Source organism: Rhinolophus sinicus, chromosome 2, assembly GCF_057876585.1.
Source record: "Rhinolophus sinicus isolate RSI-liver-muscle chromosome 2, RSI-T2T, whole genome shotgun sequence".
Lineage (NCBI taxonomy): Eukaryota > Metazoa > Chordata > Mammalia > Chiroptera > Rhinolophidae > Rhinolophus > Rhinolophus sinicus.
This window is the reverse complement of record NC_142502.1, coordinates 151,540,845-151,558,371: the sequence shown is the minus strand read 5'-3', so window position 1 is coordinate 151,558,371 and position 17,527 is coordinate 151,540,845. Positions and strand designations below refer to the sequence as shown.

At 37.9% G+C, this 17,527-nt stretch overlaps 1 protein-coding gene and 1 long non-coding RNA gene across 3 annotated transcripts in view; both read right to left on the bottom strand.

Annotated features, from left to right (window-relative positions):
- Window positions 1–4,991: 4,991 nt before the first annotated feature.
- On the bottom strand, window positions 4,992–5,414 carry LOC141571546 (uncharacterized). Its single transcript, XR_012496359.2, has 2 exons — window positions 5,284–5,414; window positions 4,992–5,167 (listed from the first exon to the last, which is right to left on the bottom strand). It is a non-coding gene; the product is annotated as an uncharacterized LOC141571546 (long non-coding RNA).
- Window positions 5,415–5,958: 544 nt separating this feature from the next.
- Window positions 5,959–17,527, bottom strand: part of EFEMP1 (EGF-like fibulin extracellular matrix protein 1) — a 56,848-nt gene continuing 45,279 nt past the window's right edge. Inside the window, exons 8-11 of one of the 2 annotated variants that reach the window (XM_019719812.3) lie at window positions 16,158–16,277; window positions 12,101–12,224; window positions 11,827–12,022; window positions 5,959–6,585 (exon numbers count right to left, since the gene is read on the bottom strand). In XM_019719812.3, the coding sequence (XP_019575371.2) occupies window positions 6,424–6,585; window positions 11,827–12,022; window positions 12,101–12,224; window positions 16,158–16,277 (602 nt within the window). In that variant the 3' untranslated portion in view covers window positions 5,959–6,423. The remainder of the gene's footprint in view (window positions 6,586–11,826; window positions 12,023–12,100; window positions 12,225–16,157; window positions 16,278–17,527) is intronic. The other variant, XM_019719827.3, reaches the window with a different exon arrangement.

The window sequence follows — 17,527 nt, the reverse complement described above, 5'->3', positions numbered from 1 at the left end:
CACATGACTTTCCTGGGGGCTGCAGTAGAAACTTCTAGCTCACTGACAGCATTCCACATCAAGCCTCTGTGTTTCTTCTCCTCTGCCCGAGGGCTTTCTTCAGTGCCAGGGAGCTCGCCCCCTGCAGGCAGTTGTAAGGGGATGTGGCCTTAGTGCCCTTGGGGCAACCCTCACCACAGGGATGGAAGTTGGTTGACAAATGGACAAGCGGAGGCAGCTTCTTGTGGGAGGCTTTTAAGGTGAATTCCACACTATTTCCCAGAGGATTCCCGGAGAGATTGAGTACCAGTTGCCCACAGAAGTGACCCTTTCTTTACCTCTCTCGTTTTTGGCATCTCTCCCTTCCCTGACTCATTTTCCTCACTTCCTCGCCTGTGCTTCCTGAGTTAACCTTGCAAACTATCCACACTCAATGCTTGTTCAGAGTCTGCTTTGGGGGCAACACAAACCCAAACACCTGGTTTAAGTAAGTAACTTGGCATTTAAAGAAACATGCTATAAATATTAAAATACAAAAACATGAGATATAGTTTTTAAAGGAAATAAAGAATGTAGAGATACTCCCAAAATTCAACAAAAGTATGTATTTGTGTTATATGCATCTATTTAAAAATAATGCTGAGATTCTGCAGAAAGTAATTGAGTTTCTATGGGAAGATAAAAAGGAACTGAATTATTGCATTCAGGTCTTTAAAATTCTCTTGCGTTTATATTCCAACTCTGGCTTATTAAAGGGGTCTGTGCTCCGTTAACATACACATGCGCTTACAATATAAACAGCTTAACTAGACATCTGTGTTGACTACATATAAGAGGCAGTTAACTTTTTGCCTTGTTTCTGTTCAGTGATCCTGATATTTTAGTCTGCTGGCCAGATGAAACAAGATTGGTTTTTTGGTACCAGATGTGTCACAGTTTGGGTTTGTATTTTGCAGGTGCTCCCCCCAGCTGGGAAGATGGAAACTTGCCATCTTTTTGAGATGATGACTCAGGATAGAAATATAAGTGTGTTAAAAATAATTCAACATATTAATGAAGGGCTTTGTCCCTTGTGGGCTTCTTATGCATAACACATGAGCAGACCAGCAGCTGTTCTGTATTTTAAAAGAAGACTTAGAAAGTTAGAAGCATTTATGGCGATTCAAAACATAAGCAACTGCTTGGAGTCATGGAAACAAGATTCAACAATAAACTTGTATTTGTGAAGCTTCCCAAAAAGTAATAATCGCAATGGGCTGTGTTCAGGTAGTCTTCGGATATTGAATAGTGTTTCTAGTTCCATCATTTGGATTCACTAAAACATCTTTTTTGTAGAGGTGGAGTGGTAGAGATGACTACATTTATTAGACATGGAGATTGGTCTAGCTGATTTCTACCGTCCAATATTCATATTTTTAAATCACATTTAAAATCACACATTTAAATCACATTTAAAAATCCTTACTTATGTCTGCCATTTTCGCTGAAACATATTGTGAAAGAACTAAAAGCCTCACTGAAAACTGAGGTGTTAGTAAGATGTATATTATCTTCTTCCAGGCCTCGAAAGCAAGAATCCATTTGGTCACGGTGTTCATTGTTTGCCCCTTCAAAAATCACCTAATGAATATTAGCCAATATCAAGGAATGGCAGTACTCTTTACATTAACTCCTTACCTTGACACTAATCCTATGGAAGGAAGGGCTCTGTAAGCCTCTGGATCCAGCTTCTAAACCACAAATGTGTTAGACCCACTCCATTTTCACTGCGGAGGCTCTCAAAACTTCCGATAGGCCGACAACTCCGTTTGGATATTTGGTGATAGGCTTTTTTTTTCCTTTTGGAAATTGCTGTCCTCTCAAGTATAGTAAGGTCTACATGATTGGTTCTTGAGTTTCAGTTTCTGGAGTTCCAGGGTATTTGGTGTAACACAATTACTTCTGCCTCTTTGGAATTTTGAAAGAGAACACATCAGCTAAAAATTAAGAGAGTAGATCAGAATCAGTTGGGTATCTGTGTTATTTCAACCTCCCTGCGTATAACAGCAGCAGTGACAAGTGGTCCTGGCAACCAGCAAGACAGGTCCATGATTTGGGTGGACACTGTGCAGGAAGAAGCTTGGAAGGAAAGGGATGGCTTATTGGTGTTGAACTGTGGAGTATGGCCAATGGCAAGAGCCCTAATCTAAGTCATTAGACCTTTAGTCTGGGCACAATGCTCTTGCTCAACAAACTGTGCCCTTGAGCAGTTCTTAAAAATAAGATGGTTTGACAAGGAGACATTTAAGTTTAGAATTCTATTATTACGAAAAAGAAGTGTATGTCATAGGAGATTTTATGTTTCAAGGAGATGGAGGTTGTAAGTTGTCAAATAAACTAGCTAAGAGGGAAATTTGGCAGCAGGAGGGAAGTTATTTTGCTTTTGAGAACTCTTTTGACAACTCAGAGGGCTTGCCTAACCACTGTCAGAAAATAACTCTGTCCAGTCAGAGAGCATGGAAGACTCAGAGCCCAGATATGGGTATTAGAATGGTGAAGTTCACTTCTCACTACTGAGTAAGAACATATGAATTTCCCTAGAAGCATGTTTGAAATGTAGGAACCCATGGCTGGGCTTTTTTTCACTGGTGAAACAAGGTAAAATGTCTTTCAGTTTAACATGAGTAATCATATTTCAGTCAGTATCAGAAGAAAGGAGCAAAACCATACAAAATTTGACAGAATGAATAAAATCTTTTAATTTGAATTGTAATTTAAAAAATTTATAGCTAAATTGGGTTATTCCTCATGTCCTTGGCCCCAATAATGAAACCGCATTGTGAAGACCTGTTTTGGGGAAGGAACTATTGATTTTCCCTTCCACCAATGTCCCATGCTTTCCAACAGCCTTTGCATACAAAGAATGCTCAGATGCTTTAAAAAAAAGTTGGCAAATAGAGCCATCTTTTCTCTCAATGCAACCCTGGGGTAGGGATTAGTTATACTTTTTAAAGCTGGAAAAACTCCTTGTTTCAATAGTCCAGTTTTATGGATAAAGAAACCAAAGTCCCAAGAAGCTAAGTCTCACAACTGATTAATGTTAGAACTGAGACTAGAATCTTGGTTCTTCCACACTACATCATGCTGTTAGATGTTGGAAGGGATTACCATAGAAGTTGCTCAATAAATGTTTGCTGCTGAGTAAGAACAACTTTGATGATGAGTTATTCTCATAATTCCCATCTCTGGGAGCTGGTTTAAATCAGTGATTCCCATGGAGGAAGGGAAGAGGGAGGGATGTGTAGCTTGAAAACATAGCAAGGATTTTTCTTACTGCTTTGGTTTGATTTTGGTAATGATATTTACTTTGTTTTGAATTTCAAATTACATTAAAAGAGAGTATGAGATTTTTGTGTTTACCAAGAACGGATGTACCTGTAAGGGAACTCATGTGTTAACTTTTCATAGTTCTTTCCAGGATTTTGTTTCTGTGAATGAACAAAAGATTTTTTTTCACTTGCTATTTTTTTCAGTTAAAAACGAACCTGAAAATGGGTGATTTAGGCTGTGAAATTTGTGATTGAATAGTCTAGGAATCAGATTCCTTTTTGACACTCAAGATAAAAAGGAATTGCATGTAGAACCAACCCACAAACTGATGGTCATCAACTAATAAATGGAATAACAAGATATGGTATTTCTAAACAATGGAATACTACTCAGTCATAAAAAGGAATGAATGATGCATGCTGTGACATAGATGAACCTTGAAAACATTATGCTAAGTGAAAGAAGCCAGACACAAAAGGCCACCTATTATTTGATTCTATATATATTAAATATCCAGAATAGGCAAATCCATAGAGACAGAAAGTAGATTAGTGATTAACTCCCACCAGGGCTTGTGGGAAAGGGGAATGAGGAGTGACTGCTAATGGATATGGGGTTTATTTGTAAGTGATAAAAATGGTAGGGAACTAGATAGTGGTGATATTTGCATAACACTGTAGTGTACTAAATACCACCGAGCTGTACTTTAAAATGAATTTTATGTATAGTTTACAATCAACCAAAAAGGAATTGCATCAGTAACACTTTGGTACCTAAACCCTTTCCATGTGTCTATGATTTGTGTATAGGACTAAGCTTTGGGATTAACGGGCAACCATCTTTTCTGCAGTTAATAGCTTCTACAGATCCAGAGATACAAATATATATGTATATATACATAATGTGTAATTTGATAGTAATATATAATTATGTTATATATAATAATATAATAATATATATGTTTAGCAGTCAGGGCTTATGTATAATTATTTCAGAGAGATTTCTGTTTCTGCCACATCCTCGGAAGAGTTATAGGTAATACCCTGCTTTCTTGTTTAAGAGGGAAAAATCTGTGGAAAGAAGATCTTGGGCTTTTTAAAAAAACTCTTACCATTCCTAGCTCTGACTTGAGATCCGTGTCTATACGTAGAAAAATCACTAGATTGATTAAAAATGGAAGAGTTTAGATTAAGCCTTAATTTATCTGGAATGTAAGTAATCATGAGGACAGATGACAGGAACACCCTCAACAGTCCTGCTGTGTTATGGCTCATTGTTTACTCTGCTTCCTTGTCTGGCACTTGTTTAGACCTATTCTCTCATCACTGTTTCTATGCCCCTTTATTTTTTAAAAATCCAACCCCTGCTCTACTCACACAAGAAGTTTGTGTTTTGTTCCTTTGTCTCTTGGTGAACTTTCTTTGACAATTACTGCACATTTAGTCAACTCTTGAGAAACATTTGTTTCAGTGTCAAGGTTACCTGGTGTTAGAGGTTATTCATATGAATTTTGAAACTAGATGGAAGAGAAAATTGGTTGTACACCTTTTTGTGGCACAATTTTCAGTCTTTTTGTTTCCTCATCTCGTAGATTATTTATTTAAAAAAATCAAGTGGTGTTCTTGCTCTGGCAGCTATAACTAATTTCTTCCCAGACACTAAAGTTATATTGGCTGCATTAACAAATACCTCCAAAGACTGGGTGATCCTCTAAAAGAATATTTGTTTTTATTTAAAAATATGATACATCAAACTGAAGCAGTTACATTTTAAACAAAGAAGAAGACATAAAACTTTTTCACAGGATTGGGAGGATGATTTACTTTTGTTCACTGTCACTCTGGATGCCAAGAATAAGAACCATCACCATTTTCTTGCTCTGTGAGCATCGAATATAAAGATGAGAAATTTTAATTATAAATTGGTGAAGTTTTAGGCCTTTAATTTTATTCAGAAATTGAAATTTCGTCTAATTTTATTCAGAAAGTAAAATACCTTTTCTTCACTTTGCTCCACATCTTGCGGAACTCCTCAATGTACTGAGCCTTACGGACTGAATGTTTGTGTCCTTCCAAAATTCCTATGTTGAAATCCTAAAGCCCAGTGTGATGGTATTAGGAGATGAAGTGTTTGGGAGGTCATTTGGTCATGAGGGTGAGACCCTCATGAATCGGATTAGTGCTTTTATAAAAGGGACCTCAGAGAACTTCCTCAGCTCTCTTTCTACCATGTGAGGCTATGAGGCTGCAACCCAGAAGAGGGCTCTCACCAGAACCTGACCATGCTGGAACTCTGATCTCGGCTTCCCGTCTCCAGACTGTGAAAATTAAATTATGTTGTTTATAAACCACCCAGTCTATAGAGTTTTGTTCTAGCAGCTTGTGAGATACTGATTTTGCTTCTTCGGATCTACTCCATTGTGGTTTAGAAAGAATTCATTATCGCATCTCCTCCCTGTAGATTTCTCAATATAATAATTTTACTGGGGATACCTTATTCATTTTAGGAATTTTGCCTACTTTTTTTTTCACATTCAGTATCAAAAGTTTCTGACAAAATGTAAAATACCTACAGAAACCAGCATATCATACAATGATTTATTACTATGTAATAAACAACCATGTTAAGACTGACCATGAAAATAAAAACCAACACAAATATGGTAGATCCTCATTTTCTAAAGAAATATATCTTTATTGACTTTTTCCATTTTCTTACAAAGCAGTTTAAAAAACTCATCCTTGAACTTGCTAGTCAATGTTATGATGGCTGCCTCCTTATAAGACTGTCAGTGGAGCTACAGTAAGGTTCCTTAAGCACCACAGAAGATAATCATTGCTTGGTCCCACCTTTTCAGAAAAGAATCCAAGTTTCCCCGGATAGAATATGCCTAGCTCTCTTGAAGAAGACCAGTTTAGTGGATTAATGTCTAATTTACATATAGTAATAAAGACACACTTTGAATCTTTACAGATTAAATGCCCACTTTATACCATGGTGTATTTGTTTGAATTATTGGTGAGTGTACAGTATATAGATGTAGATGTACTAGATATGTCTATAAATAAAATAGTGCTTTAAGGTAACAGTATTCTTTGGCTGATTTAAACGCCTCTAGTGGATTCTTTTAAAAAACTAAAATGAGAATGGCCCCACTATTATTGTCAATCTTAACACTGAGCTGGTGCGGAAGGTTCCTATACTGTTGACTGTCAGCATCTCCAGGTCCACGATATATTCTCTGGGTCCCGATAGTGACTTCACCAGCACAAGCATCGCACTGACAGGACTTATTTGCTAAAACAAAAGAAAAAAAGAGGTAGGGAGAGAATAATTTTTTTTGGATTGGAGTTTCTATTTTTGGTGAGTTGTACCTCATATACGAATTAGGGGAAGAATGTTGAGGGTGGGATACAAGTCACTACTTAGTTGCTTCTTGGTTCCAACCCTTCCATGGCCTTGTCCTTCGTCCATACATAGTCATTAGTTCCAAGGTACAGGGGCCTACCTTTTTCTTTGTTTTCTATTTGTCCCTCTCTGTTAATATTCTTTTCACTTTTATTGAGTATATCCAGCCTTTATAGAGACTGGAGTTCAAGTGAGAATCTGATAATTTTTGAACTGATAAACAAAGTTATCATCTTTCACTTCTCAACATTGTGGATCTGTTTACATTCTAGTAGATGAAGGGACTTGTAAATAGTTAATTTCAATGGAATGTGGCAAATGCTAAGATATATGGGGGTATACATGGTGTGTATAAAGCTACATAAATGTGTACATATGCAGGGAAAAGGAGGAGGTACCCTCAAAAATTGAGGGATGGCTTTTCAATGCCTGAGGAGATTCCCCCAGGATAAACGGAAATTTTGTAGAGAAGTATGTTCACAAAAACTGGATGCAATTTCATTTTGATGAAGACTGTGATGGGTGCTGGAAAGTGAAGGAAGGTGAGGTTGGAAGGGCAGTTCAATGGATGTGTGAATCTGAATGTCAAGAGGAGGGCAGGGATAGAGACAATGGATTAAGATTTAGCAGTCACTTCAATGGGTGGATATTAAACCAAGATAGAGAATGTGTATGTGATAACACTGGGTCTGGCAGAGGCCAACAGTTAAAGAGTAGGCAGTGGAGAAGCAAGGAAGGAAACAGAGAAGAAATAGAAGATAAAGTGGCAAAAAAAATGAGTGGCCATCAGTATCCAATAGAGCAGGAAAGGCTGAGGGTGACTGGAACTGAAAAATGACCCCTGGATGTTTGTTGTTGGTGGCTTTTTTCCAGAGCAATTTCAGTAGGGTAGTAGAAACAGACAATAGAGATGTGGGATACGAAGTGAGAACGCAGAGATTATGATTACAGACTATGCTTTAAGAATATTGGCCAAAAGGGGAGAAGAGAGAGGGGGCAACATTTAGAGGAAGAAACAAGTTAAATATGTAGGAAGTAGACTGGGGTTTGACAGAACAAGGTTTTAGAAAAGATGGGACCTTCAAGAATTGAGGTGGTAGCTTGGCCTTCATTGACAGAAGTAAAACCTTGTCTTTGGAAAACTGAGGGAGAGTGTAAGAAGGAGGACACTTGGACTTAAGTTTGCAGGGGATGGGATGCAAGGTTCAGGTAATTCGTGCCTGTTGGTCTCAGTGGTTTCAGAAGAATAAGAGGTGAGATTACTTATTGAAAATGATAGCTGTAAGGACTTTAAGAGTGTGGGAGACATTTGCTATCAGGAGCTGAAAAGAAGAAATAAAAGAAAGCAATAGGACTGTTGAGCATACTAAGGACCCATCTGAAGTCAGAGACTTACGGTATTACCAATTTGTGCTGATAAGCTGAGTATGAAAATAGATATGGATTATGGGATTGATCTAGGGTTACTGGCCTGGGAATTGAGGTGTTGGTGACAGAGTAGTTCAAGGGTCTACCAAGCAGTTGATAGACTGGAAGAAACTGGGGGGGGGTAGAGGTCAGGGGAGTAGCATCATTTTGAGGGTGAAGAGCAGATAGAGTGGACGTGAGGGCATGAGAGAGAAGGTCAGTTGTTGGACACTAAGGTTCTGATATGGAACTGTTCAGAGTGATACAAGTCCAGTATGTAGCCATGGGGTTGCTGGCAGAGTGGCATGAAGCTGAATGTCATGGGGGATGAGATGGTCAGGGAATCATAGGCTAAAATAGTGCCCAGATCAGGTTACCGAAAGGACAACTTCACAAACTTGCCCCTCCTTATCGCAGGTCATCTTCTCTTCTGAGTGATCTCGCCCACTCCCTACACACTCTCCCTAAGTTATCTCGTCCATAGCTATGGCTTCAATTATCATGTATTTGCCAGTGACTTGAAAGTCTGTGCTTTGAATTCCAAGCCCACTCTGTTCATCTCTACTTCCATGTCTCATAGGGACCAGAACTCAATATGTCCAAACTGAACTCACCTTCCTCTCTACCGTGGCTCTTTCTTCCCTATCTTAGTAAATGGCATCACCACTTATTGTTGCTCAAGACAGAAACTTGGAGGTTATCGTTGATGCTTCCTTCTCCTCCACCACCCCACAGCACATGGATTAACAAGTCATGTAGTTCTTTTATGTCTTCATAAATCTGTTCACTTCTTTTCGACTCACTGTTACCACCCTAGTCTCCCACCTCTTGAACTACTTACTGGTCTCTCCATTTCTATTCTTGCTTCACTCCAATCCACGTCCTACAGTAACAACTCCTCTACTTGGAACCCTTAATATTGTCTGTAAAACACTGTGTGATCTAGGCCTTGTTCATCTCTCCAGGCTCCACTCAAACCACTCTGCCTGTAGTACCCGGAACTCCACACCAACTGGTCTTCTTTTTATTCCTTCCATGGGCTACTCTCTTTTTCTAGTTTTCAACTTAAATCATCTTCTTCCAAGAGGCTCACAGACCACTCCTGTTTTGGTTAGGGGTTGACTTGTTATGCATTCATGAGCAACTTGCAATGCTCAGTTGTAATATTCAGCATACTTGTGAGCCCTCGTTCCATGTCTTGATTATAAGCTCTCCCGAGGCAGGAATTGGTTTAGTTTTATTCACTGTTATGTCTCTATGACCTAGCATGGTGCTTGCCCTTTGTAGGTAACAGTAACATCTTGAAGGTGTTGATTAAATTAAATGTATTTCAAAATAGTTTTTGAGCATCTGTTATGTGCCAGGTACCATTCTATGTGCTGTGTATACAAGAGTGAACTGACAGCTAGTCTCTACTCTCTTTACAGTCATGCTCTAGTGGGTGACATAGACAAATTAATACTATGCAAGGTGTTGATAAAAGCTATGAAGAAAAAGAAGGCTCAAAAAGGGAGGATAGATATTGGGTGGTATGGAAAGAGGATTGTATTCTATCTTCAATTTCATGTAGTACTTTACAATATGTTCCCTTTTCTAGGGAAAAAAAGTTTTCTCAGTATTTTCCTCAAAGGAATATAAATAAAATCCTGTATCCCACAAATCCTTTCAAGGATCAGGTCCAGTCTCATAACCACCAAGAAACATTCTTTGACTATTCCAGCCCATATTAATTTTTTGATGTCTTGGACCATAGATTTAAACACAAACTTCCCCTAACCCCCCGCTGCTTCCCCCCCGCCCCCGCAGATGTTAACTTTTGCCAAATAGTAATGTTGAAAGCTCTTTGAAATAAGGAACTGTGTATTACATGCATGTAGCATAGAGCTGAGCACACAGTAGGTATTAATTAAGGCCTGCTAATTGATTCTTATGCATTAAATACCCACTGCATAAGTGGAATTTCATTGGATAAATTTTGTAGGATTTGATCCAACTACTTTTTGAATTATGTGATAAGAGATAGTCTGGAAATGTTTTTTTCATTTTAAATAGTTTTTTTTGTTTCAAATAACTTAATATTATTTAACTCAAAATGGGCAATGTTTCAGATCATTCATGAGCAAAAAGGATTTTACTTGAGAGAAAACACTGAGTATATTTGAAATCATCAAGTCGATAAATGCACTGATAAGAATCATAAAGCTTTTAAAGTGCCATGTTTATTGCAAGAAAAAAAACATGTGGGAACTTTGCTCAACTGTTTGTTGATTCTGCTAGGAAATTTTATTTTCTTAAATTATGGCTAAGGGTTCAAAATGGAAAATTATTTTAAAAGAAGATTTTTAGATGAACCTATTTTATTGCCATGGGTTACAAATAATGTTATTTGTTTGGGCTAGAATTGTTAAATTGGTATTATCTGAACTGTTTGAAATCACAAATATCTAGTATATCTCAAATTAAAAGCATCAAATGTTACAAAATTCATTCTTAGCTATTAGAAAAAAGAATAGTAACAGATCGTATTTTGGGTTTGTTTTTTCTCTTCATAAGTTGGTCATGAGAAATTAATCATTTCTAATTTACTGGCAAAGAAACAGAATCACATAATTCTGGAACTGGAAGGGAACCTAATATATCAAAGAATAGTGTAAATGTGTAAACATTAAAAATCTGTAAACTTTACCACAAGGATGAATTTCCCAATTTACTTTTCATATTCTGAAAATGAAATATTAACTTTAAAATTTGATTAAAAATGAAGATTGCCCAAAGGAGTTTTGAGAAAATTGTAACTAGATGAATAACATCCTTAGCGTGAAATAGTTACCGTAACCCTGCAAACTCCTTGGTGGGGTGCCATCATTTTCACATGAAGTGGTGAGCCGTATTTAAAATATGTCAGAATTTTAACCTAAAATGAACTTGCTGAGATTTTGCAGGGGGGCACTGGAAGGCCAAGGCACTGGAGTCAGGGAGATGTGCTTGGACTCTCTTGGAGGGATTGGGGTGGCCAGTTTCAAGGAAGAGAGGCAGGGGAATGGGGAAGCAAAGATTACCCAGGAGACACTGTGCAGAAGAAATGACAGAATTCAGAGGAAGATTTCATATAGGCAATGAAAGAAAGGGAAAACACAAAGGTGACCTCACATTGTCTGCCTGGAGGTGGGTAGGGGTGGTACATATGGCTATTGACACATCCGGTGCAGAGGGTTGAGATCACTTAGAGACTTCCAGATTTTAGTTTTGGTGCAAATGTAAATAATCTTGTGAATGTAACAAAAAGGAACTCATGGTTTTATGAAAAGCTCTCCAGGAATAAGTTTTTCTATGTGCAATTAATTAACTATCACTAATTTGTGGTATCTATTTGATGTGTGTGTGTGTGTGTGTGTGTGTGTGTGTGTGTGTGTGTGTAAGCTTGTGTTTTAATGGTCACACACAACTTCATTAGAGTCTGCGACTTTTTATTTGCATGACTTTAGAGAAGCTACTTAATCTCTCTGAGTCTTACTTTTCTGTAAAAAATGGAGATCAATATTAATATCTATCTAAGAGTGTTACCACGAGGATTAAATGAGGTAATGCACACAGGAAGACCGTACTCAATGCCTACCTATAAAACTTTTTAAATATTAGCTTTCCTTCCATGTGAATGCTACCAAACAACAACAACAGATTTGAACCTTTCTCAACAGCTAAGGCTGCAGTCTGGATACTTACTCTTAGGTAGAATTCTCCATTTTCATTTCCAGATTTAATCTGAAAAGTATTAATAGTGTTGGCATAAATGGTTGTGGCCTGTATCTGGAAGATGTCTGATGGCACAGACCTATCAGATCGGATGCTCATGTATTTGTAGACTATGGATTGCGGGAGTTCTCGGCACACCGCATTTGCGACTGGGCAAACACATCGGCTGCAAAGGCAAAAAAAAAATACATTCAACAGTTTGGCTTGGTAAGCCCAGAAGATTCTTGCTTTCATAAGTTCTTACTTCTCTGGTGTTAGAACGTAGGGATCTTGACAAGGATTGCGTGGGTAACAACGGAAGCCGCCGTGATAATTCCAACACATTTCATCTTCCCGACATTCATTTGTTGTCTCACACTCATTTATATCTGCAGAGACATAGGGTCAAAGAGTTTACTGATCTAAGCAAATTATATAAGTGGCAGATTCAGGTTTGCAAGGAAGGAGGTGTTTGGAAATCTGGGCTGTGTTTAATTTGCTTTTAGACACAGGACTGGGTAGGACCTGAGTTCATTGCATTTAATTCAGGATAGATGTAACTAAGCCAGATAGTCAAGACAGATAAATATGTGTCATTTTGTGATATTTTATCAAGCACCTATTGTTCATGTGTTGAATTCAAAGCCAAATGCTAGCCACTGACCCTGCTTATATAAACGTGAAAGGCACCACTTCTTGCCCTCAGGGAGAGTACAATTTAGTTAGGAATATAGATATGGCAGCAGTTAATTATAAAATAAAATGGAATTACCTGAGAGATTGATGGGTGCACAGGAAGATTAAAAAAGAATTGATTAATTCTGCTGCCTGGGGGATTAGGGAAGGCTGAAGGAAGGAGGAGGCATCTCAACTTGGCCTTGAAAGGTGGTGGTTAGATGGGAATCTCATGGTTGGGGTGGGGAGGGCCTTCCAGGCGGAGAAAGCAGCAAGCAAAAACTAGGAAGAGGGCAGTGTAGTGCCTGGCTCAGCAGCTTCAGAGAAAGGTAAAGTCTAGAGATCTGGTTTCAGTAAAGAATAGCAGAAGGATAGTGGATGCTCTGGGAGTGGATTAGACCGTGCAGAGGAAGCAGAGCACAAGAGTGAAGCTATGAAGTGTTCCACTTAGTAGAGCACAGCTATTTAAAGACAGTATGGAAGAAAAGGACTTAAGGAAGGGCTGTCAGCTGTGAGAAGCAACCCAGGAAAAAGCAGTGCAAGGATATCAGAGGGAAGAGAGTCCTGGGAAGGAGGGTTGTGGGTAAGCCAGTTTGGGCAAAGACTGATTTTAGATTTAGGAATTAGGAGCTCCCAGATAACATGTGAGAGAATAGCTTCAGTGGGGAGCCATTACATCAACAACAATTGTATTAATATCCACATCACTATCTATGTTTATTTCCCTTTACATTTGAATAGTGATTTAGGTTTTATCCAACGTAAGCCTTTTCTGAATCATTCTTTCCCCACAATTAGATATTTTCACTTGTTAGTTCACTCATTCCATAAGTAATTTACTGAATCCTTGCTGCACGGACTAGTAACTGGGATATGATCTCTTTTTCTTCTCTGAAATTCTCACACCTCATGTCCTCCTTTTTGGACCTTTATTGCTTTCTGCTTTGCATTATTGAAATGTGCAAGTTTGTCTTCACCTTTCTATTAGCTTGTAAACTCCTTGAGAGCAAGGACTATCATTCACATCTTTATATTCTTTCATCACCTAGCACTGGGGACTCCTGATTTTTAAAAAAATATTAAATTGAACTAAGTTGTTCCTCACACAAAGGAAGTGGAGAAGGGTGAGAAAGATATTATCTCTATTTGACATTGGAGGAAAGACAAATAAGGGTTAGGTAACTGACCCAAGTTCATACAGTTAGTGACAGGCAACTTTCCATTGCGAGATACTACATCCTCTAAATGAGAATAATTCCATGCCTTGCCTTTTGGATTTAAAAAACAACTTTCTTTTAGTTTCCAAACTGACTAAAGCTATCTGGAACCCAAAAAAAGACTGGAAAAGTTATGAGGTTTCCAAGAGTAAATTACAAGAAATGTCTTCTTTTGGACTGACTATGGCTAAAGAAAGAACTTAACTTACTCAGAAGAAATCACAATCAATATTTTTCACTTTATTTTTTTTAAAAAATAAAGAGGCTGTTTAGCTGCAGGGCAAACTGATTGGTTTATTATACAGAGTCCCAGCAGTAGCAGAAGGACATTTTATGTAATAATTTCATGTATTACTTTCAGTAATTTAATTTAGAGCCTAGCACAATCAACACCTTAATTGTTCTGGAAGGTTTCCAGAAATTATCAACAGTATTAACATATTTGATGAGTGTGTATTTGTGTATGTGTATAATCTGTCACTATTTCTCTGTCTCTCTCCCTTTCCCTCTCACCCCCTCCCTAATCCCCAGTTTTTATTTTTGCAAGACTATGGAAATGAGCAAAGTTATTTCATCCCCAAAATAAGGCTTCCGGAGGAATGTAAGAATCCAAACTCCTTCAGTTTTACTTTAATGTGTGGATGAGGTTCGGAAGGGATGTTTTCAGTGGAGGAAACCAATTGATTTGTACCTTAACAGAAAATCTCTTTCACACACACATACAAAAAAAGTTTTGGCTTAACCAAACATGCTGAAACTGTATATCTTCAAGATATAACATTCATGAGTCCTCTATTTGAAGTTCCAGTGCATTTTCACCTTTAATTATAACAGATATAAATGTTTGCAGATATACGGACGAGGCAGGTCAGATTCCATTGTACATTAATTTGCTTCTGTCTTTTGCTGAATATCAAATCCATATAAGACGAGAAACACATAGACATTTGTTTGAAGGATGCCAGGGAAATTGGTTAAGATATGCCACTGGCTAACATTTTTCTGCATGTAAGGTTGATGTTAAAAGTCTCAATTAAGGTTCAGAAAGTACAACCATTACAATGCAATATTTTTCCACAATTAGCGTTCAGTAAGTACAACCATTGCAATGCAATGTTTTTCCACAATTAATGTGTTACGGAGTCTCTAGTAACCTGGAAAGGGGTATAAAGATGTTCATTGTGCAATGACTGACATTCTGATTGTGCTCATACTTGGTGGTTGGAGTCTAGTTGAAAAATCATATGTATACTAATAAATCCCAGGTCATGGATCTTCCTCTGAGTTAATATTTCTTTGTTAAACCATGATATAGACTGAGAATCCCCAGTGTCTCCTTTCCTTGATCTTTTCCTTTCTTAACAGCATTTTACTGCCCTGTGGGCCCTCTCTCAGTTCTGATTAGAAAGGATTCTCTAGGGTAGATTTGCTACTAGTCATTTACATTGCTAGGTAAATTTCATAAAACATCTTGAATTAGACAGGCTGTATACTTCACACATAATTTTTTACATATATTATTCCATTTCCCTCCCTCAACTGCCTTTTCCAAATTAGAAAGCTGAGAAGTTTGATAATTTGTTCAAGATTGTACACATAGAATGTAGTGCAGCTAGGACTCAAACAGATTGTCTGTCTTCAGGTTCAGTCATTTTTTCATTCTCTCATTGCTTTATGTAAATCCAAGTGATGTACTAGGTTTTCTAGGATTATCGACATTTTTGGTTTTATCTGAGCAGTGTTTTCCCTGTTAAAGAAATTTCAAGCTACATGTAGCATTGATGGTAGGGAGAAAAAGGTGCATATTTTCAGATCTTCCAAAGAGACTCTGAAATCATACCATGTAGAGAGTTACTTCTTCCACCTATGTGTATGTGTGAAGATCACCTGAATATTTATTTTAAAACTGGATCCAAGGACCTTAGCTATTTTTGAATCAATAGTTGTTTGCCAAAGAATTCAAGCACATTTTAATACATATGAGGCCGATATTCTCAACATCTAAACTACTACCCAATTTATAATCTTGGTGTTTTAGAGGTATGCCTAACCCACATATTAAGCTTATGCTCTAGACTCAAACTCATGGTGAGCTATTTTAATAATTCGATCTTTTCTGGTAGATGATTAGAAGACACATAGCATGGAGATTATATCAGCTATATAGAAGGGACATCAATATTTTACTAAAATTATTTCTATTTTAAGAAAGAAAAACCATTACTTTAAATTTCAAGGAAAAGGGGTGTTAACAGTGAATATCCTTTTTATGAGATGTGCATATCTGATGATAAGCAGGGGGATAAGGGAGCTCAAATTGTACATTCAAGGTGGAAAAAAATGAAAGTCTATGGCAGAACATCCTATAACTTCCTCCCTGCTCTTCCTGGTTAAAACTAAACATAGCAGATAGGAAAACAATAAACTTACCCTGACATGTTCTACCTCTCACTACTTGGTATCCCTGGGGGCACATACATGAGAATTTCCCAGGTTCATTCACACATTGATATTGACACAGGTAACTTGAGGTTCTGCATTCATCAATGTCTGTTGAATCAGAGAACAGCAAGGACACAGAATTGAAAAACTACATTGGTAATATTTTTTTAGATGATATAATAGAGTAAAAACACTGCAAACGCTGTAACTGAAATACAATACTTTATAAGACGCTCAAGGGCAAATTCTAACAGTTTACAGGTTATTTCCCCTAGAACTTCCCAGCACAAAGCCATCAGTTTTACTTAATCATTACTGACAGTTTAGCAAATCCTCGACCTAACTGTACAAACTGAAGAGAGTGAATGAATTAGCTTATGGTAGAGGCTTTTCATTTTGGGATCTGCAGACCCACCCATGATGTAGATTCATATGTGTTTTCTAGAAACTGGGTCACTTTGATACCAAGTTTATTTGAACTTTGAACTTCAAGTCCCATCACTGGCTAGCTTCTAGAGGGGACATCCTGTCAGGATCTGACCTTCAGGGGAAGAATGCTTTTCATTTCTCAATGGTGATGTCATTCTAGTTTCCTTAGAAGGGTGGAGACAGGTGTCCAGAGCCGGCTTCTTTTGGTTTTGAGCATAGTAGCATGATGTGATGTCTCTCTGGGTGAAGTATGACCTTTGTGACCCCAAGTAAAACTAGGAGGGTCCATGAGGAACTCAGAGACATCAAGTATCAATGGCATCCCCTCAAGATGTCTTATGCCTTTTAAATTACACAGTGGAATGTGCATGTGCAATGGACTCTGAAGGTCATCCCTTCAGTTCAACAGCCCCCTTTCTACTCATGTGGAAAATGAAAACCAGGCAACGTAAGAAATGTGCTCACATCAAACAGTCAGGAATAAGACTAGAAGCCAGCTCTCTGGGTTTCTATTCTAATGTTTCTGATATGCGACCAGCATTTTTCAAACTTAAATGTGCACACCAGTCACCTGGAGTTACGTGTAGCCTCTGACTCAGTAGATCTGGGCTGAGGCCTGAGAGTCTGCATTTCTCACAAGCTCCCAGGAGGTGCCAACGCTGCTGGCCATTGGGTCACACGTTGAGAAGCAAGACACTAGTGCATGCTTTCTAATTATTAGACCCACCCTGCACTTCATATTTCAGTTATTTTCCCCCTCATTTCTCTTGATAACATACGAGAAAGTCAATGTTACAATTGAATTAACTGGATTTTAGAATAGGATTTCTATGGATAAAAATTTGTTCTCATAAACAGGCACATAATCAGATAAAGGAACAGCAATCAAAGGGATTGGAGTCTTATTAAAAATTATTTGGAAAATATTT